Raw genomic sequence first — 26,300 nt, forward strand, 5'->3', positions numbered from 1 at the left:
GACCGCCGATACGCCTTTTAACGGCGGCCGCTAAGGGTACTTAAACCACAGCGCCGTTAATTAACGGCGCTGTGGAAAAAGTGAATAGCGCCCCCCAGAGTCGGATTTTCTCTGGGGTCTCGGTTGCCGAGGGTAGCCGAGACCCCAGAGAACATGATTCGGGGGGTTTTTACCGACCCCCGAGTTGCGATCGCCGGTAATTAACAGTTTACCGGCAGTCGCAACAAAAAAAAACAAAAAAAACGCGATTTGCCTTTTAATTTCTCTGCCCTCCGGTGTGATCGCACATCGGAGGACAGAGAAATAGGGTCCCCGATGGCCCCCAATACTCACCTATCTCCCCCGGTGCTCCTCGTGGCTCCCGATGGGCGCCGCCATCTTTTTTCCGGGAAAAAATGGCGGCGCACGCGCACTGCGCCCGCCGCCCGGCACCCGGAAGATCTTTGGGGTCTCGGCTGCCGGGGGTAGCCGAGACCCCAAAGAACATGATCGGGGTCGGTTTGCACCAACCCCTGTTTTGCGATCGCCGGTAATTAACAGTTTACCGGCGACCGCAAAAAAAAAAAAAAAAAAGCGATCTGTAATTCTCTGTCCTCTGATGTGATCGCACATCAGAGGACAGAGAAATAGGGGGATTCGGGGACCCTAACATACTCACCCGGTGTCCCTGGGTCCTCTTCTGTCTTCTCCTGCCGGCCAGCTTTTTCCTCATGGCGGGCACATGCGCAGTGCGCCCGCCATCTGCCAGCCGGCAGGAGAGACGAGTTGGGGCTAAAATTAGGGTTAGGGTTGGGGCTAAATTTAGGGTTAGGGCTAGGGTTAGGCTACTTTCACACTAGCGTTTTTTGGCTTCCGTCGCAATGCGTCGTTGGAGAAAAAACGCATCCTGCAAAAGTGCTTGCAGGATGCGTTTTTTCTCCATTGGCTTGCATTAGCGACGCATTGCGACGGATTGCCACACGTCGCATCCGTCGTGCGACGGATGCGTCGTGCGCTTTGGCGGACCGTCGGCACAAAAAAAGCTACATGTAACTTTTTTGTGCGACGTGTCCGCCATTTCCGACCGCGCATGCGCGGCCGGAACTCCGCCCCCGCCTCCCCGCACCTCACAATGGGGCAGCGGATGCGTTGAAAAAACAGCATCTGCTGCACCCGTTGTGCGGCGCTTACAACGCTAGCATCGGTACGTCGGCCCGACACACTGCGATGGGCCGAGTACGACGCTAGTGTGAAAGTAGCCTTAGGCTTCTTTCACACTTGCGTCGGTACGGGGCGGTCGCAATGCGTCGGCCCGACGTACCGACGCACGTTGTGAAAATTCTGCACAACGTGGGTAGCGGATGCAGTTTTTCAACGCATCCGCTGCCCAGTCTATGTCCTGGGGAGGAGGGGGCAGAGTTACGGCCACGCATGCGCGGAAATGGCGGACGCGACGTACAAAAAAAAAGGTTACATTGAACTTTTTTTGTGACGACGGGGGCTAAAGTTATGGTTAGGGTTGGGGCTAAAGTTAGGGTTAGAGTTGGGATTAGGGTTAGGGTTAGGGGTGTGTTGGATTTAGGGTTTTGATTAGGGTTATGGTTGGGTTGAGATTAGGGCTGTTTTGGGGTTAGGGTTGTGATTATCGTTAGGGTTGTGATTAGGATTATGGATCGGGTTGAGATTAGGGTTAGGGGTGTGTTGGAGTTAGGGTTGGAGTTATAATTTGGGGGTTTCCACTGTTTAGGTACATCAGGGGGTCTCCAAACACGACAGCCAATTTTGCGCTAAAAAAGTCAAATGGTGCTCCCTCCCTTCTGAGCTCTGCCGTGCGCCCAAACAGTGGTTTACCCCCACATATGGGGCATCAGCGTACTCGGGATAAATTGGACAACAACTTTTGGGGTCCAATTTCTCCTGTTACCCTTGTGAAAATAAAAACTTGGGGGCTAAAAATCTTTTTTGTGGGAAAAAATTTTTTTTTTTTATTTTCACTACTCTGCATTATAAACTTCTGTGAAGCACTTGAGCATTCAAAGTTCTCACCACATATCTAGATAAGTTCCTTAGGGGGTCTAGTTTCCAAAATTTGGTCACTTGTGGGGGTTTCTACTGTTTAGGTACATCAGGGGCTCTGCAAACGCAACATAACACCCACAGACAATTCTATCAAAGTCTGAATTCCAAAATGGCGCTCTTTCTCTTCCGAGCTCTGCCGTGTGCCAAAACAGTGGTTTACCCCCACATATGGGGTACCAGAATACTCAGGACAAATTGGAGAACAAATATTGGCATCCAATTTCTCTTGTTACCCTTGTGAAAATAAAAACTTGGGGGCTAAAAAATATTTTTTGTGGAAAAAAAAAATATTTTCTATTTTCACTACTCTGCATTATAAACTTCTGTGAAGCACTTGGGCATTCAAAGTTCTCACCACATATCTAGATAAGTTCCGTGGGGGGTCTAGTTTTCAAAATGGGGTCACTTGTGGGCGGTTTCTACTGTTTAGGTACATCAGTGGCTCTGCAAACGCAACATAACGCCCGCAGACCATTCTATCAAAGCCTGCATTTCAAAATGGCGCTCCTTCCCTTCCGAGCTCTGCCGTGCGCCCAAACAGTGGTTTACCCCCACATATAGGGTACCAGCATACTCAGGACAAATTGGACAACAACTTTTGGGGTCCAATTTCTCTTGTTACCCTTGTGAAAATAAAAATTTGGGGGCTAAAAAAATCTTTTTTGTGGGAAAAAAAATATTTTTTATTTTCACTACTCTGCATTATAAACTTCTGTGAAGCACTTGGGCATTCAAAGTTCTCACCACATATCTAGATAAGTTCCTTGGGGGGTCTATTTTCCAAAATGGGGTCACTTGTTGGGGGTTTCTACTGTTTAGGTACATTAGGGGTCTGCAAACGCAACATAACGCCCGCAGACAATTCTATCAAAGTCTGCATTCCAAAATGGCGCTCCTTCCCTTCCGAGCTCTGCCATGCGCCCAAACAGTGGTTTACCCCCACATATGGGGTACCAGCATACTCAGGACAAATTGGACAACAACTTTTGGGGTCCAATTTCTCTTGTTACCCTTGTGAAAATAAAAACTTGGGGGCTAAAAAATCTTTATTGTTAAAAAATATATATTTTTTATTTTCACGACTCTGCATTATAAACTTCTGTGATGCACTTGGGCATTCAAAGTTCTCACTACACATCTAGATAAGTTCCATGGGGGGTCTAGTTTCCAAAATGGGGTCACTTTTGGGGGGTTTCTACTGTTTAGGCACATCAGGGGCTCTCCAAACGCGACATGGCGTCCTATCTCAATTCCAGTCAATTTTGCACTGAAAAGTCAAATGGCGCTCCTTTGCTTCCGAGCTCAGCCATGCGCCCAAACAGTGGTTTACCCCCACATATGGGGTGTCGGCGTACTCAAGACAAATTGTACAACAACTTTTGGGGTCCATTTTCTCCTGTTACCCTTGGTAAAATAAAAATTTGGAGGCAAAAAGATAATTTTTGCAGAAAAAATGCGATTTTTTTATTTTCACGGCTCTACGTTATAAACTTCTGTGAAGCACTTGGGGGTTCAAAGTGCTCACCACACATCTAGATAAGTTCCTTAAGGGGTCTAGTTTCCCAATGGTATCACTTGTGGGGGGTTTACACTGTTTAGGCACATTAGGGGCTCCCGAAACGCGACATGGCATCCGATCTCAATTCCAGCCAATTCTGCATTGAAAAAGTCAAACGGTGCTCCTTCACTTCCAAGCTCTGCGGTGCACCCAAACAGTGGTTTACCTCCACATATGGGGTATCGGCGTACTCAGGAAAAATTGCACAACAAAATTTGTGGTTAAATTTCTGTTTTTACACTTGTGAAAATTAAAAAAAATGGTTCTGAAGTAAAATGTTTGCAAAAAAAAGTTAAATGTTCATTTTTTTCTTCCACATTGTTTTGGTTCCTGTGAAGTACGTAAAGGGTTAATAAACTTCTTGAATGTGGTTTTGAGCAGCTTGAGGGGTGCAGTTTTTAGAATGGTGTCACACTTGGTTATTTTCTATCATATAGACCCCTCAAAATCACTTCAAAGGTGATGTGGTCCCTAAAAAAAACATGGTGTTGTAAAAATGAGAAATTGCTGGTCAACTTTTAACCCTTACAACTCCCTAACAAAAAAAAATTGTTTCCAAAATTGTGCTGATGTAAACATGTGAGAAATGTTATTTATTAACTATTTTTTGTGACATATCTCTCTGATTTAAGGGCATAAAAATATAAAGTTTGAAAATTGAAAAATTTTTAAAATTTTCGCCATATTTCCATTTTTTTCATAAATAATCGCAAGTAATATCAAAGAAATGTTACCACTAACTTGAAGTACAACATGTCACGAAAAAACAATCTCAGAATCAGCGGGATCCGATAAAGCGTTCCAGAGTTATAACCTCTTAAAGTGACAGTGGTCAGAATTGTAAAAATTGGCTCGGTCATTAAGTACCAAATTGGCTCTGTCACTAAGGGGTTAATGTGGAGGTTCCACTTAAATACTGAAACCGGTAAGAATCTACAGAGAAAAAAAAATGTACCCGTATTCCACTCTGGATTTTACATGCACAAACGAGCAGATAAAATCCACATCAACCAAGTCCCGTATGGACCTACCGATAAGAAGAGCCTGCAGCCACCACTAGGAGGCGCACACTGCACACAGATCTATATAAAGATGACTGAATGTAAGAGGTGGCCATCGCTTACCTCATTCAGACCTCTCTTCTCGATTTCGTTTACACACTGAATGACCAGACTGGGCACCATGGGGGGAGCAGCCGGGGCAAAGTCAGACAGCAGCACCTGGAACCAGGAAAAAACATTTCACAGACCTCAAAAGCTAAAGCAGCTCACAGACGCAAAACCGGCAGAACGCGACGGGTCACCTGGCCCTTTTTTGGTGCCGTGGTCTGAGATGGTAGAAAAGTGGAAGGACACAGCTTGGAGCATAAGTCACGACATTCAGGATGTATCAAGATCCGACAGTTCCTGCACTTCAAAGACATTTTACCAAACCGCGTCTTCTGGCCACAAACGGAACATTGCTCAGCGCGGATCATCTACAGACAAAGCCAGAAAAGAGGAAGAGAATAAGTCCTGACACATAATATAACGTATTCACCCATACATTACTGATCCTGAGTTACCTCCTGTATTATACCCCACAGCTGCACTCACTATTCTGCTGGTGCAGTCACTGTGTACATACATTACATTACTGATCCAAAGTTACCTCCTGTATTATACCCCAGAGCTGCACTCACTATTCTGCTGGTACAGTCACTGTGTACATACATTACATTACTGATCCAAAGTTACCTCCTGTATTATACCCCAGAGCTGCACTCACTATTCTGCTGGTGCAGTCACTGTGTACATACATTACATTACTGATCCTGAGTTACATCCTGTATTATACTCCAGAGCTGCACTCACTATTCTGCTGCTGCAGTCACTGTGTACATACATTACATTACTGATCCTGAGTTACATCCTGTATTATTCTCCAGAGCTGCACTCACTATTCTGCTGGTGCAGTCACTGTGTACATACATTACATTACTGATCCTGAGTTACCTCCTGTATTATACCCCACAGCTGCACTCACTATTCTGCTGGTGCAGTCACTGTGTACATACATTACATTACTGATCCAAAGTTACCTCCTGTATTATACCCCAGAGCTGCACTCACTATTCTGCTGGTGCAGTCACTGTGTACATACATTACATTACTGATCCTGAGTTACCTCCTGTATTATACCCCAGAGCTGCACTCACTATTCTGCTGGTGCAGTCACTGTGTACATACATTACATTACTGATCCTGAGTTACCTCCTGTATTATACCCCAGAGCTGCACTCGCTATTCTGCTGGTGCAGTCACTGTATACATACATTACATTACTGATCCTGAGTTACATCCTGTATTATACCCCAGAGCTGCACTCACTATTCTGCTGGTGCAGTCACTGTGTACATACATTACATTACTGATCCTGAGTTACCTCCTGTATTATACCCCAGAGCTGCACTCACTATTCTGCTGGTGCAGTCACTGTGTACATACATTACATTACTGATCCTGAGTTACCTCCTGTATTATACCCCAGAGCTGCACTCGCTATTCTGCTGGTGCAGTCACTGTGTACATACATTACATTACTGATCCCGAGTTACATCCTGTATTATACTCCAGAGCTGCACTCACTATTCTGCTGGTGCAGTCACTGTGTACATACATTACTGATCCTGAGTAGTGTTGAGCGATACCGTCCGATACTTGAAAGTATCGGTATCGGAAAGTATCGGCCGATACCGGCAAAGTATCGGATCTAATCCGATACCGATACCCGATACCAATACAAGTCAATGGGACTCATGTATCGGACGGTATTCCTGATGGTTCCCAGGGTCTGAAGGAGAGGAAACTCTCCTTCAGGCCCTGGGAACCATATTAATGTGTAAAATAAAGAATTAAAATAAAAAATATTGCTATACTCACCTCTCCGACGCAGCCTGCACCTTACCGAGGGAACCGGCAGCGTTGTTTGCTTAAAATTCGCGCTTTAACTTCCTTACGTGAAGTCCCGGCTTGTGATTGGTCGCGCGCCGCCCATGTGGCCGCGACGCAACCAATCACAGCAAGCTGTGACGTAATTTTAGGTCCTTCAGTATTTTAAAATTACGTTCCGGCATTGTGATTGGTCGCGTCGCGGTCACATGGGCGACGCGACCAATCACAAGCCGTGACCTCACGGGAGGCAGGAGACGCGCGCATTTTAAAATGCGCGCGTGTCCAGCCTCCCGTGACGTCACGGCTTGTGATTGGTCGCGTCGCCCATGTGGCCGCGACGCAACCAATCACAGCAAGCCGTGACGTAATTTTAAAATACTGAAGGACCTAAAATTACGTCACGGCTTGCTGTGATTGGTTGCGTCGCGGCCACATGGGCGGCACGCGACCAATCAGAAGCCGTGACGTCACGGAAGGAAGGAAAAGCGCGCATTTTAAGCAAAGAACGCTGCCGGTTCCCTCGGTAAGGTGCAGGCTGCGTCGGAGAGGGGAGTATAGCAATATTTTTTATTTTAATTCTTTCTTTTACACATTAATGTTGTTTCGATACCGATACCCGATACCACAAAAGTATCGGATCTCGGTATCGGAATTCCGATACCCGCAAGTATCGGCCGATACCCGATACTTGCGGTATCGGAATGCTCAACACTAATCCTGAGTTACATCCTGTATTATACCCCAGAGCTGCACTCACTATTCTGCTGGTGCAGTCACTGTGTACATACATTACATTACTGATCCTGAGTTACATCCTGCATTATACTCCAGAGCTGCACTCACTATTCTGCTGGTGCAGTCACTGTGTACATACATTACATTACTGGTTACATCCTATATTATACCCCAGAGCTGCACTCACTATTCTGCTTATGCAATCACTGTGTACATACATTACATTACTGATCCGGAGTTACATCCTGTATTATACTCCAGAGCTGCACTCACTATTCTTCTGGTGCAGTCACTGTGTACATACATTACATTACTGATCCTGAGTTACACCCTGTGTTATACTCCAGAGCTGCACTCACTATTCTTCTGGTGCAGTCACTGTGTACATACATTACATTACTGATCCTGAGTTATTATTATTATTATTTATTTACATTTAGTTACATCCTATATTATACCCCAGAGCTGCACTCACTATTCTGCTGGTGCAGTCACTGTGTACATACATTACATTACTGATCCTGAGTTAGATCCTGCATTATACTCCAGCTGCACTCACTATTCTGCTGGTGCACTCACTGTGTATATACACATTACTGATCCTGAGTTACATCCTGTATTATACTCCAGAGCTGCACTCACTGTTCTGCTGGTGCAGTCACTATGTACATACATTACATTACTGATCCTGAGTTACATCCTGTATTATACCCCAGAGCTGCACTCACTATTCTGCTGGTGCAGTCACTGTATACATTACATTACTGATCCTGAGTACATCCTGTATTATACTCCAGAGCTGCACTCACTATTCTGCTGGTGCAGTCACTGTGTACATACATTACATTACTGATCCTGAGTTACATCCTGTATTATACTCCAGAGCTGCACTCACTATTCTGCTGGTGCAGTCACTGTGTACATATATCACTCCTCTGTAATAGGTCATACATTACACTATATAGGGGTCAGATGCCTCCATATTCGCTACGTTCCCCTTTTTTTTGTAACATATCAGCTTGTTCTATGGTTCTCACAGTTTTGGACAGGAAGACGTGCGCTTGTGTCGGTTTGTTGGGTCTGGGACCATCTGGTTCGTTTTCTCGCTCGTCTTCATTTATTTGGGGTAACACAATATTCTGGTCTGTAAAACAAATACACAGGCCTCTTACCCGGCTGCCAATACTGGTAACATCTGCCACCTCAGAGGCCCTGACCTTTACAGCAGGCTTTTGCCAGTTAATCTGACAGCAGCATAATATAGGGCAGGAGAGCCTGATTCCAGCGATGTGTCACTTACTAGGCTGTGTGTTGGTGATAATCTCCTGCTGATAATAACTACAAGTTGCAGGTCCCCCACGCGTGGACATACAGACAGGGGATTGCTGTATATTAAATCACATAATACAATAGTGGCGCTTTACATCGCATCTGCTGCTCCTATGCTCGTGGCTCCTGGTACGGACCCTCCAGACTGTCGGAAGACCCCACATTAACCCTTTACAGACCAGACACATCTTTAAAGTTTTCCACATTCTAGAACATGCAGCTTTATAGTTTTGCTCCTATGGATGCAGAGGAACCGGTTTGTTTTTTTCAGAGGTCCATCCTGGTGGAATTTTTAAATTTGTATTTAATCATGATGTTACCCCCTTATTGCATGGATTTACAGGTACGTCATTAAGAGGGCGAGAGCGTGTGGAGGCAAGGAGCTGTGGGCACCCGGTAGATACTGGCTATGATACATAGTTGGCATCTGAGACATTTAGATGCCGCCAACAATGGAGAATGAAAGGAATGTTGGCCGATTCTCACTTTCATAGGCTCCATCGGCACCGATGCATCACTACCTGATGAAGACGCAGCTGCTGCCATCTTCTTACTCCTGTGAAGCTCAGCCATACAATGACCTTCATAAGACACCAAGATTTTCACTATATACTGAAATACTGCAGTTATTTAGTATGAGCCATTGCATGACCACACAGATACATGTCCCCCTTGGGGACTGAAAAAAAAATGCTATTATTTGGAATTGCAGCACCTGTAAAAAGTCTGGCCTATGAAAATTAAAAAAAAATAAACCTTTAAAGTAAAAAAAAATAAAAAAAATCAAGGCGTCAGATTTGCCATCTATTGAACATTGTCCCTATGTCAAAATGCAGTAAACAGGGGTCAGAATGTCATATGGACCCCAAATTGGTATCAATAAAGTAGTTAGCTTACCATGCAAAAAAACATGCTGTCACACAGATCAATCAACAGAAAAATAAAAATACTACGGGTCCTGGAAAATGGCAATACAAACCCAACATTTCAACCAAACGGCCGAAGACCAGGTATGCAGAGCGCTTACCCATCTCTACCGGTCCTATTAATAGTGAATGGAGCAGCAGAGGGCATGGGGCTCTTTCAGACGGGTGTGGGTCCAACAGCTGCAATCGGACCCCCAGCGATTGTGAAGTTATCCCCCTATACCATGAGTAGCGAATAACTTCCAAACCTTAGAATAACCCTTTAAGAGTTTAATTTTGGAGGCTCCAAAAAAAAAGAATTTAAAAAAAAATGGCAATTTGAAGTGTTTTGTTATTTTTTTTTTACTCCTTTTGACACCAAGCTCATCTAAATGTTTTGCTTTATTGTACAACACATTATGGTCGTAGTGGGGCCAAACCTGTGAGGTTCATTTTATGTTTTTAATTAATATATTTTTTTAAGGTGTGTCACCATTTTTATTTTTTTTACCGCTTATAAATGTTATGCTTTTTGTTAAAATTTTATTTTAACGTGGATAATTTTTATTTTTTTTTTAAATAAATTTTCAGCTTTTTTTTCTTTTATAGACTGTGTGTAAAGACGCCTTTTAGGGAATCCCTGAGACAGCCCTGGGGTATTGAGTTCCCAGGGTGCCCTCTCCCCTTGTTCTGTGCACCTACTGCAGAGAGGCGCTGCCGATGTGGCACCGTCTGTTTGTTGGGTATCAGCAGGTCCATGCACAGCCGGCATGCATCACATACGTGTCCTCTATCCATTTTCTTATAAATCGGATTCATATATGCCACCTGCCGGCCGATGGAGGTCATGGATGCATCATCCTCACCTCCCCGTGTGGAAGTGACATACGCTGGCTAACCCCTTTAATTGTTGGGATCTGATCCTGGCAGAAGCAGGACTGTAAATCGCCACCGTACTCTGCTGCTAAACGATACTTCAAGCTTCTATAAGGGGATAAAAATGACATCTGGAAATATTCCCCACAAGTGTCGGCCCCATAAAACCTCCTGTAATTACATGCACTATGGAGATGCCCACCTTGCATGGACGAGAGACCCCTGCTTTTGCGTGACCGCCGTCGTGGGACCGACTCAATGCTGGACGTGGCGTGGATAGGACCGGAGTCTGTGATCAACATGGTAGTTTTTGCAATTATTGCTTCCTTGATCTGCAAACACAAAGCAAACATCGAATTTTCAGGATTCCAACCACTGATCGTCCAATGTCACCCGAGTGCAGGATGAGACCACACAAACGAACCAGAGAAGAAACTGGACAGATTAATTAGAAAAACCCTACTTTGTACACAGCTCCATTGCAGAACTATGTGTCTCCGTGGTAACAGACTACAAGCTGTAAAGTTTGCCCACATAGATCTGCATAGGAACTGTATACACAAAACGGTAGTAGGCTGTAAATCATTACTTGCAGGCCGGATTCTGTATGTGTGAAGAATATCATCATAGTGTACCGCGGCCTAATGAGGAGCAGACATTCTGTGTACGGCGCCTCATTTACATTATGCTGAGCCCCTCAGCCGCCTCCTCTGTAAACCTCCTCCGCAGCGTCCGCTCAGAATTTACTTTGAAGTTGCAAATCAATTTTTTTCGTCTTTGAAAAACACATTTCATCACTATTTTAAAAAGAGAAAAGAAGAAGGAAAAAAAAAAAAAAAAAAGGAATCATGTTCCTGACACTCCGCTGCCTCTCCACGAGACTGGAGAACCAATGGACGGCAGTGACGGGAGCGGGACACAGGTCAAATCCTTTTATCTCGCCGAACCCCAGCTTACTGACCTGTAATGGAGGATTACCACAACCAACATCCTGCTTTATCCTTTCTCCACATGTCGCAAACCATAATGCAAGCAGAACAGGCGCTCGCTACTGTGTGCCAAGAACTAAGCGGATTTCCCCTTAAAAGTAAAAAAACTTGGCTGCCAAAGAGGTAAACCTAAGCATTTAGTGCATCATTAAAGGGGCGTTCTGGGATGTTGCCCTAATAAATAGAGGTGGGAGGTTTGGGGGGGGGGGGTAACGCCTGAGACTGTTATAATCAGTGTTATTTACCTAGTCAATACCCCAGACATTCACACCATGGTATACAACATGTGACCGCTGAGGGCAGTCATTGGCTGCAGAGGTCACATGAATGACCGCCATCATCATGGCAGGAAGCAGTAGAGCTGGGCGTCAGGCTGTGATGACGACTATACAGCTGTCACTACTGTATAAAATGTTTACTTGTTTCTGTGAACCACGGTGGACAACCAACATGGCCTCCAATAATTACCTAAATGTCAACCGGCTTACCCATTACATGTCTCCCATGAGCCGTCATCCAGCTTTCCCATAACCCTGGACAGCAAAACTGCCAATGTCGTGCCCTGTCCTCAGCTGCCGCCATGTAATCAATCCATAGTAATAGTATAATGCTCAGAGTCCTTCACATGGCAAGTACATTTCCAGGTAGGACCTTTCTGTGGAAAATCCGCAGCCAAATCTGCGGTGTCAAAAAAAGCAGCAAAATTTGTTGCATTTCCGCACAGTTCACTGATGGCGAATGCAAAGGCTGAAATCCGTGACGAAATCTGTGGATGTCAAATCTGCGGCGGCAGCGACGATATCTGTGGATTTCAGATCAGTGGCAACGATTAAGACATGTGTGGACTTCAGATCTGCGGCGGCGTCTGTGGATTTCACCTCTGCGGTGGGCATTTTCTGCGCAGCCTGTGACTGAGATTTTGTAACGTCGTATTCACCCGCTTGCTGCTGTATAATGCAGATTATTATCCTGGTACAATTACGTATCAGAATATCTGCTGTGTCTATGGCCCCCGGGAGTGTACCCTCAAAACCGCCAGCCCCACTTTTAGGAAGGGGGTGAATTTCACAACCCTATAAAACATTCCTACCAACTCTCCCAGAATAGGGAGAATTCTCCCGGATGAGACGACCAATCTATTATACGCACTTCCACCTTTTCCTGCACTTCTCTGGGGTCGCCATGAATAAGGAACGGTAAAGTGGCGGGGAGGATTTTGATATCAAAGAGTAGCCTGCATTTCTATTCCCCTCTAGAGCCGTTGTCCAGCTGAGACTGCAATCTACAGAAATATAGGCAACACCATGATGGAAGTTGGCCTTCTGTCCCGCTATCCCTCAGTAGATGGCGCCCTCAGTCTTCGGCAGGCGGAGGACGGTCGCTCCGGAGTCACGTATGCTGTAAATTGCGCTGCGATGTATATCAAGGATTAGTCACTTGGAATTTTAGCAGTCGATAGATTGTGGACTGCAGTAAGTACGGAGCTGTAACTGGACAGATGACAGAACCCGGAGCGGCCAAATGACTGTGTGTATGACAAAGCGCGAGCTTCTAATAGGAAAAGTAATGGACAAAAAGGAGATCTGTTACAGAAGAAATGCATCATGCAAATGACTGAATGGCACGTCTGCAAAAAGTCACATTTGTAAAACAAGGAGATTATATATTAGTATCTGTAGCCAAGGCTGCAAGGCAAAGCTCCAGTATATACATTCACCTACGGGTTATACAGTGCATGCAGGGACCCCTGCAGACAGCATAGAGGGGCGTAAATTAAGATAAACAGTCGCACCTTGGGAAACCTCATCTGGGGGTCCTACCCGGGGGTGAAGTGAGATTTGCAGAACCACAAAACACATCTCCCTGCAGACTCCACATCTGCACAATCCTAAGACTTGGGAGACATCCTAAAGCCATAGCCCATGACAGACCACAAGGATACGCTGTCATTTTTTGATTGTTGGGGGTCCGACCACTGGGCCCACACCAATCGTGAGAATGAAGGGGCGGCAGCACTGGATCTTCAATGCAGATATTTCTTGCAGAGCAAGTGTCTGAGCCAGCAAAATAAAATCAGGCCCTGCATGGCCATGTGCCTCTGTGCATGGGAAACACAGAAAAATGGACAAGGCGGCAGATCAATGGAGGATAGCCTCGTGTTGTAAAGGTTTATCATGGTCGGTTCCTGCACGGCATCACATGGCCACACGCAGAGCGCAGGGGAACTGCAGCAAAGCTCTATTCAAGAGACTGTAGAAAACTGCAGTTCTCCGTACAGCCAGGGGGGGCGCTGGGCAGGGTAAAGTTGTCAATCAGGGGCAGCATCAAAAATCAATGCTAAACAGCCCACATAACTCTCCAAATCGGTGGCGGTTTCTGACCCTCACAAAGTGATAACGTATACTAGCGATATCTCATCTCTTTATAACATAGAAATAAACTTTTAGGCGGAAAATATAAGACAAGTTGCTGGTACGGATTGGTGGCCTGACAAGCCTCAGATACATAGGTAATTTATCTATAAAAACAGGCTGCTGGATAACACCTACTGACCTAAAAGGGTATGTGCAATTTGGCAACCCACAGTTTATTACTGCTCTAAAACATTAAAAAAAAAAAAAAACAACTTTATACAGCTCTGGTACAATTCAGTGTTTCCATGGTAACAGACTACAAACAATCCCCGTGTAGTCTGAACCTGCAGTCGTGTTACCCCAGGTTCTGTGGATCCCCGTCACTCACATTCTCATTTACTACAGCCGCAGCTAAACTCGGACGAGGCTTCTTCATAAATGGCGCAAACAGTGGAGCGAGAGAGGAGCGCTGCGGAGACAGAAAACACATGACATGTGAGTACGAGAACCACAACTCGCACTGCACCAAGAACCACCGTACACATTACTGCACGCTACAGAAAGGTACTGGAGTCTGCAATTATGCAAAGTCTGTTCTGCCAGGATACGCAGAGCCTTAAAGTCCCTCTCCAGTGTTTGGATTTATTTCAGCATTTGGTAGCCGTCAGTAACGTGTGTTCCGAGTGAGCATTAAATACTTACCAGTCGTCGTCTTCTGCCGTTTCTAGCGCCGCTCCTGTCCTCTGCTGGATCACTGTGTCTGCAGCTTCTGTGTGGACAGTTAGCCACTTTCTCAATGTTCGTCTTTTGGACTTAGAACAACGCTCTCACAGAGTTACATTATGAAAGGAACGACCGTTTGGCAGCGTTTACTGGCAAGAAAGAGCTGCGGACACAGTATACAGGAGCGACACTGGAGCAGCGCTGGAAACTGCAGAAGACGGCGACTAGTAGGGATTTTAATGCAAGAACTGAACATCCATTAGCAGCTAATAAATGCTGAAAAAAAAAAAAAATGAAGAAAACACTGGAATGGGACTATAATGCTTAGTGGTGGTCTGACGTCTGGGTCCATCACCAGTCCTGATAATGATGGGGGTCCAACACGTTCTCCCCTGCACAGCCGTCAAGCTTTGTATAAAGTGAGAGGTCTGGCTGCTGTTACCGGTGCAGAGAACTGCACCCCCTTCATTCTTAGGATCAGTGGGGGTCCCAGGGGTTGGATCACCAGTAATTAAAAGGGTTTTAATCAACGACACGTTTTCAGTTTCCCGCTTGCCGGAGGTGATCGGTGCCCTTCTGCTTAATTGACAGTTCGGATCAGTGGCATTTTAACATCACTGCCCCAAACTGTGCGCTCTCCAATGCAGCTTTGCCTGCGCAGAATTAGGATGAGTGCCGTAGCGCTGAAGTTTGCTGGATTAGCCCCAGCGATCCTGACTAGCTTCAGAGCAGCGCTTACAAGCTCTATTGGACAAAGCTTGTAAGTGCTGCGCATGATCAGCCACTGCTGACAGATATAAAATAGGACTCCGTTCTTCAGAACGCAAGTAAATTGCAAAGCTGCTTGTTTTTACATATGTAAGACGATGGGAACAACCCTTCAATTGATGGCATATCCTAGTGATGTTCCACCTATTACTGAGATGGGAGAACCCTTTAAGAGACAGACACCTGGATTTACATAGGACGCAGGGTCTGGTGATCATGAACTGTCCCATTCATGCCATTTCCATGCAGGGCTGTAAATCTGGACCCATCACTCTGTATATAGGACAAGCCATGCAAAGGGCCAAACAAGCTTTTCAGTCTCCATTATACACTCACATTGTATACATACAGTCTGAGTAATTATTCTCTCCCTCTACTAACCGATCAGCGGGTGATCACACTCATCATCCATGGAGCAGTAGTACTGCGTGTCCATTACCAGCTGCTGTGTCCAGTGCGGACCAGTAGGGGGCGCCTGCACACAGGGCAGGGGAGAGGCACAAGATAAAACAAAAAAACGACCAAAACGAATAATATAGGGGTATATTCAATATGACAACCTGAAAAAGACAATACCCTTAAAAAATAACTTTTAATGGATAATATTTAAAATCTAATACATGATTAAACACATAATAACTACCAACACCATAAACCCTAGGTCTGTGCGGGGTATAAAAAAACAACAGCCGAAATGCCACAGGAACTCTTGATAAAGAGAAATATTCCTGACCATCATATTGAACATTACCACACTTATCAATATAAATCGCATAGTATATCTCAGGTCTGTATACCAATGTAGCAAACATACATAGAAGCCCATAAGAATAAAGCCAGATCACTAGTCTCTCATGGCTCCCGCGCTGCACATTTAGGCACTTAGCATATTACTGTTAGAGTGCTATGCACAGTCTGAAAAAAACACCATTGGAGGAAAACCTCCACTAAACTAAACAAAAAAACACCAGAACACAGGCAGGGATGCTTACCTGTTCAAGGCCTCCAACAATTGCACTACCCAGGGTGCACCAGGCCCAAATGAAGATAGCGAAAACACAGGTGCAAATAATACCGATGCAGCCAACCTACAATCAGGAATTGGCTGTTTGGAGCACCCGTGCAAAAAAATAGTCTGTATGTGGCATTTTCACACAGGACTGCAAAGTATATGGTGAAAAGCCTATTAATGACGCCATATATATAGCGGGCTAACCATGATGCATCCTGTGTGAACAGAGGCCACAGTGTACAGAGCCATCTAGGGCCCAGGCGCACCCTGGAAAAATGTACAGTGCACCAAAAACATAACAATGTATGCAAGGTATTGGTTGATATTATGGCCACAATATTGAAGCTGCCAACCCACGTCAAGGGTCCTTGTATCTTGGCAGTCCTAATCTAAAAAAACACCATTGGAGGAAAACCTCCACTAAACTAAACAAAAAAACACCAGAACACAGGCAGGGATGCTTACCTGTTCAAGGCCTCCAACAATTGCACTACCCAGGGTAGTGCAATTGTTGGAGGCCTTGAACAGGTAAGCATCCCTGCCTGTGTTCTGGTGTTTCTATGCAGTCTGCTATGATCAAGATAGACTTATCTGAATACATGTGATGTAGTGTGTGTCCCATATCTCCATCCCAATGGGACACACTACGTCACATGTATTCTCATGGGCTTCTTTGTATGCTTGCTACACTGGTATACAGACATGAGATATACTATGCGATTTATATTGATAAAAGTGTGGTAATGTTCAATATGATTGTGATTAATAACCAGGAATATTTTTCATCTATTAGAAGCCTCTATTTCATGTCTGCTATGGTTATAATTTAGGTCATAGCGAATTTATTGTATATGCTTATGAAGGCAGCGGTGTAATGTAACATGCACAAGAGCACTTTATATCATGATGGTCTCTAACTATTAAGTGTGGGAGACCTATGCTCATCTGTACCCTTTAGGAATATTATCTTTTGTACTGTATAGATTGGAGAGGCAATTATCAACTTATGACAATATACCAAATTAATATAATATAATTGCACAGACTGAGTCTATAGGGTACATACTAATGTGCAGTCTTTTGTAGATGTATTATAGTTAGTGTAGAAAGATATTTATGTGCTGCTCTTTTTATATTATTATTTTCTTCACATTCATAGCGTGACCTAGGTTTAGTTGTGTGTTGTGTGTATGCTGTTTGGGTAGCTGGTAGGGCCCGATTAGGGCAAAAAGGGACAGCCGACTTTGAGTGGGGGCGCCATGTCGAATTATAGGGTGCCAACCTCCGCTGTCAGGAAGGTGTGAGCTCTATTAGGGTGAACAATAGGGACTCAGTCAGGAATATTTCTCTTTAGCAAAAGAGTTCCTGTGGCATTTCGGCTGTTTTATATACCCCGCACAGACCTAGGGTTTATGGTAGTTATGTGTTTAATCATTTATTAGATTTTAAATATTATCCATTAAAAGTTATTTTTTAAAGAGAGGCACAAGATACCGGTTTGATGACTTATTAAACATTTCTGCCAAACCTTCAGGAGCCGGGCATCCAAATATTGAACCTTTTATTGATCCAGGGCAAATTGCTGACAAATGAAGTCAGTTTGTCTGGTCTTTGGCATGAATAAGATCTGACCCGTTGTGTCCGAAAGGGAGGAGGACAAGCAGTGGGAGCCAACATTTACATTGTCTAATTCATATTATATACATACACTCACCGGCCACTTTATTAGGTACACCTGTCCAACTTCTTGTTAACACTTAATTTCTAATCAGCCAATCACATGGCGGCAACTCAGTGCATTTAGGCATGTAGACATGGTCAAGACAATCTCCTGCAGATCAAACCGAGCATCAGTATGGGGAAGAAAGGTGATTTGAGTGCCTTTGAACGTGGCATGGTTGTTGGTGCCAGAAGGGCTGGTTTGAGTATTTCAGAAACTGCTGATCTACTGGGATTTTCACGCACAACCATCTCTAGGGTTTACAGAGAATGGTCCGAAAAAGAAAAAAAATCCAGTGAGCGGCAGTTCTGTGGGCGGAAATGCCTTGTTGATGCCAGAGGTCAGAGGAGAATGGGCAGACTGGTTCGAGCTGATAGAAAGGCAACAGTGACTCAAATCGCCACCCGTTACAACCAAGGTAGGCCTAAGAGCATCTCTGAACGCACAGTGCGTCGAACTTTGAGGCAGATGGGCTACAGCAGCAGAAGACCACACCGGGTACCACTCCTTTCAGCTAAGAACAGGAAACTGAGGCTACAATTTGTACAAGCTCATCGAAATTGGACAGTAGAAGATTGGAAAAACGTTGCTTGGTCTGATGAGTCTCGATTTCTGCTGCGACATTCGGATGGTAGGGTCAGAATTTGGCGTAAACAACATGAAAGCATGGATCCATCCTGCCTTGTATGGAGCATCTTTGGGATGTGCAGCCGACAAATCTGCAGCAACTGTGTGATGCCATCATGTCAATATGGACCAAAATCTCTGAGGAATGCTTCCAGCACCTTGTTGAATCTATGCCACGAAGAATTGAGGCAGTTCTGAAGGCAAAAGGGGGTCCAACCCGTTACTAGCTTGGTGTACCTAATAAAGTGGCCGGTGAGTGTATATCATATACACAGACACACGCAGCATACTGGAAGAAGCCATAGGTATATACTGTGTGACATTATACCGGACACGTCATAGAAATGTATTTATTGCCTGCAGCATGCTATCATGTCAAGGTGATTGTGCTGGGGTAGGAGCAGCACCCGACCCCATCACTTGGGGTGCCGACTGTACTGTACAGCCAGCACCCCACCTCTAAGGCCAGATTCACATGTCCGTGTGTCGTGGTCCGTACAAAGACACAGATGGTCTCCTCACCCAAATGTGACAACCTCATAAATGCCTATGAGGCTGTAAAGTTCAGGTCGGGAGATTCCTGGGTGGTACGTGCGGCATGGTCCGTGCTCCAACCATAACACACATAAGTCACTGCTAATAGCAAATTGCAGTCCCCAAGTGGTATGATAGGAGGCGGCTCCCTCTGTTACCCTGCCAAGATGTGAGAGTCCAGGTTAGTTACCAAAGAGGCCCGGGGCCCAAAATGGTCTGTAGGTCTAGTATGTATGAAAGCCAATTAATAAGGCTATCAGGATATCACACCCTGCAATATAGACATATTGCACTGCAGGGTATCAATCTGTATGATGTGAACGCAAAGCAGGGCAAAAAAAAGAAAAGTTTATTTTACAAAGGAAAGTAAGACATAAATAAAAGCCCATATAAACTGGCTGTCACTAATAGTAACGACCCACAGAATAAACTTAACCTTTCATATATACGGCCGAGTGAACAACAAAATTCAAAAAACAAATGGAAAAATTTCTATTTTGTGTCTCCATCAAACATCAAAAATGTATAAAAATAGTGCGCCATAAGAACACCAAGATATAAAAAAAAAAACCCCAAAAAAACACCTGCTCGCCTCCAGAACTGCTGCTGCACCTCTGTACTCAGTGATGTATCCCCTGCCTGTCTCCTGGAGTCAGAATTTGGAGGGGCATCACATGAGCGCTGCGGCCGTTGATCGACTGCAGCGCTCTTGTTTTGTCCTGGTACGAGAAAACCGGCTGGGGACGTAGCGCTGAGCCTCCGTAGAGGTAGAGACTCCGGGGTCCAGGAGGAACGTATGGACATCCCATTAAGGCTTACAGTAAGACAAGTCCTCTAGGTGCTGATCTGGTAGGATTAGTGCAGAATCATAGAAACACGTCCAAAATCAAGTGGTAAAACAAAATGTCACTGTAACCTGGTTTCCAATCACAGGAGTTTCCCAAGTGCTCAGTTTTCTGGTCTCGTGAACACTGAACCATATTGTAGTCCTCTTCTAGTGCCGGTTAACAAACTTTCTGATGCCGGGTCAGTGGCGATTCTCTGTACATACACACATACCCACCCTTCGCTCCCGTGGCTTCAGCTTTACTGGTCTTCCCGATAGCTCTTCCAGATCCTGAGGAGAATAAGAATCCTATAATTGAAGTCGTGCGACAAACATTCCCGTAAAACAGAAATCTGACAACATCGGTGTCACGGGACTTAGCGACAGATATTACATGATGGACTCGAATTGGGAAATGTCCAAATCTACATAAAAAGTTGCTAAACTTTACTTTCTAGAAGATGGGAGAGATTTCCATACTATATCATCTGCGGGAAAAGTATCAGAGATGCTCTCCATTAACGAGGGGAGATGTTGCAATGCATCATGAACCCAATTCAGGGACCCCGTCCAGACTGAGAGGGGTACAGTACACGCTATCACAACTGCAAAGCATCATGGTCCTGCCCAGGTAAAGGGGAGTCCCCTGCAATGCATCATGGGCCTAATGCAGAAGACCATCCCAAGGCAAGACGTTTACAGGTAATTACCACTGCAATGCATCATGGACCCAATATAGGTCCAGGCCAGGAGAAGCCTACATGCTGCACCCACTGCAAAGCATCATGGACCCAATATAGGAGCCCCGTCCAGGCTGGGAGAATCTTACATGCTGCACCCACTGCAAAGCATCATGGACCCAATATAGGAGCCCCGTCCAGGCTGGGAGAATCCTACATGCTGTACCCACTGCAAAGCATCATGGACCCAATATAGGAGGCCCGTCCAGGCTGGGAGAATCCTACATGCTGTACCCACTGCAAAGCATCATGGACCCAATATAGGAGCCCCGTCCAGGCTGGGAGAATCTTACATGCTGTACCCACTGCAAAGCATCATGGACCCAATATAGGAGGCCCGTCCAGGCTGGGAGAATCCTACATGCTGTACCCACTGCAAAGCATCATGGACCCAATATAGGAGCCCCGTCCAGGCAGGGAGAATCCTACATGCTGTATCCACTGCAAAGCATCATGGACCCAATATAGGAGCCCCGTCCAGGCCGGGAGAAGCCTACATGCTGCACCCACTGTAAAATATCATGGTTCTGACCAGGTAAAAAGGAGTTTACTGCATTGTGCGGCTGATGCAGGAGATCCACCATTGCTGAAGGAATAATCTGAATGCATCATTCACTGCAAAGCATCATGGCCCATTTAATATTTTGGACAGACTTTTTATACATGTATCCCTTGAAGGGTTAAAGCTACCTTGTAAAGTGATGTGATATTGATTGGACCCCCACCAAATTTAGCACAGTGTCCTCTTTATTGTCAGGTAGCCCTCGACCACTTACTGTGCAGAGACCGGCACAAGTGAATGGCAGGAAGCTGCATTTCCCTGCACAGCAGGTGGCCGAGAAATGCTGCTGTGCAGGGGAACAGAGAAGGGGATGCAGCACCAAATTAGTGCTGCAAGGTCTGACCAGTTAGAAGATAGGTATATCCCATTAATACTAGAACTATAGAACGATGCCAGTGACACCCAGTGAAGATCTGCCAGCCGGAAATACCTCTTGTCCTGCCTTCTTCTGTACATCTTACTGTACTGGGCACTTTCATTGTGGCGCGACTTAATAAAAGCATTTTAGAGTCTTGCTGTTCCATAAATGAGAAGTATTCACAACCCAAAGTAGCTCTCGGCTGCTCAGTGGGGGAGAAATTCATCTTTAGAGTTTCTTCCTGTGCAGCATTTACCGTAGTGAACACCTGCGCCATATAAAAAGCAGCACCTTATTGCATCTGCGGAGGGTGGAGATGGCTAAACTCAGCCGAATCTGTTTGCACAAGTCAAGTGGTTGGCCGGTGGAGACTTTCCTCCAGATAGATACCGTGCGTAGGAGCCCTGGATGTGCGACGCCACCCCAAGCGCACGAGGCGGCAGAGCCATGGAGCCAGCTAAATATTAATGCCGCCTCTGGGAGACACCGTAGGCAGCTCTGGACGGTTCAAAAGCATTAAAGAAAGCAAATTACAAACAGGATGTATTCTCAGGAGCGCAGTGTGCGAGCGAGGAGGGAGAGCTAAACAGGGCGACGGGGGGAGAAGACTCCCCACAGGGACCTTTCTCGGCTGAACGCTCAGCGAAAGACTCCCGGTAACACCGAAAGGGACAGAAATTAGCATTTAAATTGGATGAAATGAGATTTTGTGGTTTTATTTTATTAATAAATATAAACCAGTTGTCAGAAGAGTGAAGAGCACAAGGGCATGGTGTTGGTAAGAGAAACAAAACGGATTTACATGGGTGCTAGAACCCATCTGAAACACATGGCGGATGGGAGGGGGTAGAGGAAGGAGGTCTCACCAGGTCGTCCTCAGTCTGGTCGTAGCTGATGTCCGACAGGAAGGAACCACAAGATTCGTCCACCATGGAAAATCTGACAAAGGAAAAAAAAAACATTTATATATATACAAAACTAAATAAATAAAAAAGTTGTCATGAAGAAAAAAGGGACTATTTTTTAAAATAGAAAAAGTGACACTCATCCACTTCTGCGTAACATTCATTTGCACATCATAGAAGTGGTGGGCAACCACACAAGACCACCCCAACTCAGCCATCCTATGGCAATATAAAAAGAGGGTTCAAAGACCCAGTCCAGCGTCAATAGTCCACAAGAGTCACACCAGAGCCTTGTGGACCTCCTACCTGTGGCATCTCTTCTCATTACTAAGCCACCAAGGATGTGACCGGGATCTGATAATCAGAAGAGACATTGCAGTGGTCACAGGTACGTGAAGCAGGGATCTGGTCTGGCAGATATGGAGTACAGACTTGGCTGCTGGATCGGGGTCTTCTGAATGCTTTTTCTCTATATAGCAGACCTGGCATTACATTGTCGGCCATATTACCGGCTTCTACATTTTAGACTGGAATAAATGGTGCAGGTTATCTCCATCGCTCTGAATTGGAAGAGTTGGTGTAAAAAGTCATTGGGACACTGAACACTTTATTTCTAACACCGCTGGTCTCCAGTAGGATCAGACAGGTAAATATCCATCCTGTGAAATTCAGGGAGCCTTGTAGGAAGGTACGAGGGCGTTTAGTTCTACAGATATAAAATGGTTAGTAGATACCATCAAAAGATGGGCTAATGTCTGGTTAATCTTTATATCGGCCAGAGCCCGAAACCACTAAATAAGAGATTGAAAAAAAGAAATAACCCCCAGCCGCCACTCGGAGACGCTCATGGGCTCCTGCATACAGATATACAGCTCCCATTGAATGACGTAATGCTTTTCTGTTTCCATATGTTCTGACTGTCCTCCCGACGTCTGTAGCTGCCCAGCACGTATACCATACCTGCTTCCAACCCCATGGGCTGCAGCATTGGATCGGCCTCCCCCAAAGATGGCCAGGACAGAGTCGCTAAGAGGCACCGTATTCTGACCGTCACTCTGGATGAGTTCCCCAATCAGATGCATCTGCCGCTCCTGTTACAAAGCACATTATTAGTGGCTGCAGATTGTAGAGACTTTCCTGTCCATATCTGCCGCGAACAATGTAGTGGGTGCAGCCATCACCAGTGGGAGAACTATGCACGCTATCCCTCCTGCAGCCATGGACGGGATCAAGTGCTAGAAATGCAAAGCAACGCCGCAGTGTAACAAGGAATGATCGTTACCACGGTCTGCAGATCGGTCTCCGCTCTCTGACGCCTCTTCATCTCCACGTCCACCTGATTGCGGGCGTGCTTCAGCTTCACCTGCAGCGCCGAGCGCTCGATCTCGCATCGCAGCAGAGTCTCCCGTTTGTCCCTCAGCTCCTTCTCCGCCTGCAGCCATCTCTTCCTCGAGGATTCAAAACTCTGAGCAACCTGGATAAAATCTGTGGGCGAGAAAAAAAGACGACGAAGAAACACAAAGAAAATGGACAAAAGGAAAAAAAAATAAATCTATATCTATGGGTGTCGGGCGTCAGATCCTTAACATTGATGACCCGTCTTAAATGAGAGGTCATCTACATCTCAGACCTGGATAACCCCTTGATGGAGCTAATCACCATCATGGCCGATGAGCCCAGAGATCAGCAGTGGTCCGATGCTGCAGACGTGCAGCCAAGTTATAAAAAAAAAAAAGAAAAAAAAAAGCTGTCGGGGTGAGGGGGCTCTGCAGAATTAGTGTGTGTGTGGGGGGGGGGGGGGGGGTAAGAATGAATTGTCTGTTTGACCACTGAATTGTGTAAAGGGGTAATCCTGCAGACAAACATTACCAGCCAGAAGATGGGGGTCCTGAATCCCTGGTGGTCCAGAGCGTGCACTACCTCTAATTACTGCAGGTGGTAACAGACTGAGCGCCTACCTCCGTCAGTGAATGGAGGGTACCGCTCATGCTCGAATTCTGCTCTATTCACACAAGGAATCCAGGACCCACATTTCTGGCAGTGTATCGGACCTCCACAAATCCATCAGTCTACACCTAAGTGGACATGTAAAAACTGCTGATAGCTCTTTACCACTAGAACACTCCGTTCCCTGGGATTATAGTTCTCTTTCAGTCTGAATAGAGAAAAGGAGAAAAAAATAAAGTTCATAAACAAACGGCAGAGGCTGAAGAGTTTTGTTTTGTAGAGATCTCCTAGAATTGTTACCTGAAGTAATAACCGCTGTTCTCCTGAAAACGGAGAGGTTTTTATTTTGTTCTTGCACTTCTCCATTCCTGAGAAACGGCCTCCTCTTCCCTATATACAAGTGGGTGTGGCTCTCAAGTAGATGCCCGCAGAGTAGAGATGAGAACCTCGCCCATTTGTCCAACAAAGCTGGATTTACATACAGGGAAGAGGGCGGAATACGTCAGGAACGGAGAGGAGCAGGAATAAAAGTAATGCCGGATTCAGATCAGCAACATTTACACCAGGAAAAAAAAAAAATAATAATAAAATATATATATATATATATATATATATATATATATATATATATATATATATATATATATATATATATATATATATTTATGACAAGGGGCAGGGTGCCTTTAAAAATGGAGACAGACATCCTTACATTTACCTTCCTCTGCAGCAACGTTGAACTCTATGAGCTTCAGTAATCGGTCGACGTAGGACTGAAACGCTCGCTTCTGCGACTCCCCCATCCTGTGCCGTGAAAAAAACAAAATAAAAACATATATAATATACACATACGCACACCTTGGCACCCTTCCACAAGCCACCGGGGAGGCACGGGGTGCTAACACACAATAATGTGTTGGGTGGCGCTGCATTAGATGTACCCGGTCTTATTACGGAGTGTAAGTGGATTTCCCACCTCGGCGTGGGCCACTCCTCTACGAGACCATTCTCTGCGCGGATATTCATCAGAAGGCGTGAAGAAACCATGACAAAGATTCCTCTGGATTGCATTCCTTCCTAACAGATCAGTGCGGTTCCTTCATAGTTTTCATTTCATGACTTTTTCTGAACACCCCCGATATTATAAGAGACGCCACGTGAAACAGCGCCACGTCCGCCATGGCGGCTTCATACAAAAACAGTGCCCACAATGCAGAAGCTCGGCAGCGGCGGGGAGTTTTCTCATGCAGATGGCAATCACAAGCCCGACAACTTCAGAGATCATTAAAGTAGACGGTGGGAACGTGTCCTCCTGCGGGAGCCACAATATTCCTAGTACGAAGGAAGGGGGCTAATGGACTTTTGGCAGGGGGCAGAAGTGTTCACGGCAGCCGCCATGGCTTCTGGAGGCGCTGCAAACACACATCAGCAATTACCGATCACGCTCGTCACTTAACCCCTTAATGAACAGGTCAGTTTGGGCTTAATGAGGTACTAAATGCTTTTTTTTCCCCATCTTTTCATTACTTGGTTGTTTCTGCCCCTGTTTTAAGCCGTCGTACCGTATACTTTTTTTGCAGCTGATATTAAAAAACACAAACAAAAAAAAAAACAGTTTTTCTTTTTATATCACAGTACCATGCAGATTCTGCATAAGTGCAGGCATTTTTATACCAAAATATCCATTTTTTGGCCTTTTTATGACATTTTGTAATATTTATATATTTTAATATTACAAAATGTCATAAAAATTCACACAATCGCAAAAAAAGGATTATTTGGTATAGAATACAGGAATTTTTTATTTTATTTTTTTAATAGATAGATTTTTGTAAGCAGTA

General features: G+C 45.2%; 1 protein-coding gene across 2 annotated transcripts in view; it reads right to left on the minus strand.

Moving 5' to 3' along the window:
- The window catches only part of LOC143784648 (rac GTPase-activating protein 1-like), a 34,695-nt gene that overhangs the window by 3,054 nt on the left and 5,341 nt on the right, over nucleotides 1–26,300 (minus strand). For both annotated transcript variants that reach the window (XM_077273146.1, XM_077273147.1), the window contains exons 2-11: nucleotides 25,178–25,263; nucleotides 23,795–23,997; nucleotides 23,473–23,603; nucleotides 22,474–22,546; nucleotides 20,185–20,238; nucleotides 14,126–14,206; nucleotides 10,597–10,726; nucleotides 8,322–8,428; nucleotides 4,920–5,093; nucleotides 4,741–4,836 (exon numbers count right to left, since the gene is read on the minus strand). In XM_077273146.1, coding sequence (XP_077129261.1) covers nucleotides 4,741–4,836; nucleotides 4,920–5,093; nucleotides 8,322–8,428; nucleotides 10,597–10,726; nucleotides 14,126–14,206; nucleotides 20,185–20,238; nucleotides 22,474–22,546; nucleotides 23,473–23,603; nucleotides 23,795–23,997; nucleotides 25,178–25,263 — 1,135 coding nt within the window. The remainder of the gene's footprint in view (nucleotides 1–4,740; nucleotides 4,837–4,919; nucleotides 5,094–8,321; nucleotides 8,429–10,596; nucleotides 10,727–14,125; nucleotides 14,207–20,184; nucleotides 20,239–22,473; nucleotides 22,547–23,472; nucleotides 23,604–23,794; nucleotides 23,998–25,177; nucleotides 25,264–26,300) is intronic.

This window comes from Ranitomeya variabilis, chromosome 7 (assembly GCF_051348905.1).
Source record: "Ranitomeya variabilis isolate aRanVar5 chromosome 7, aRanVar5.hap1, whole genome shotgun sequence".
NCBI classification, from domain to species: domain Eukaryota; kingdom Metazoa; phylum Chordata; class Amphibia; order Anura; family Dendrobatidae; genus Ranitomeya; species Ranitomeya variabilis.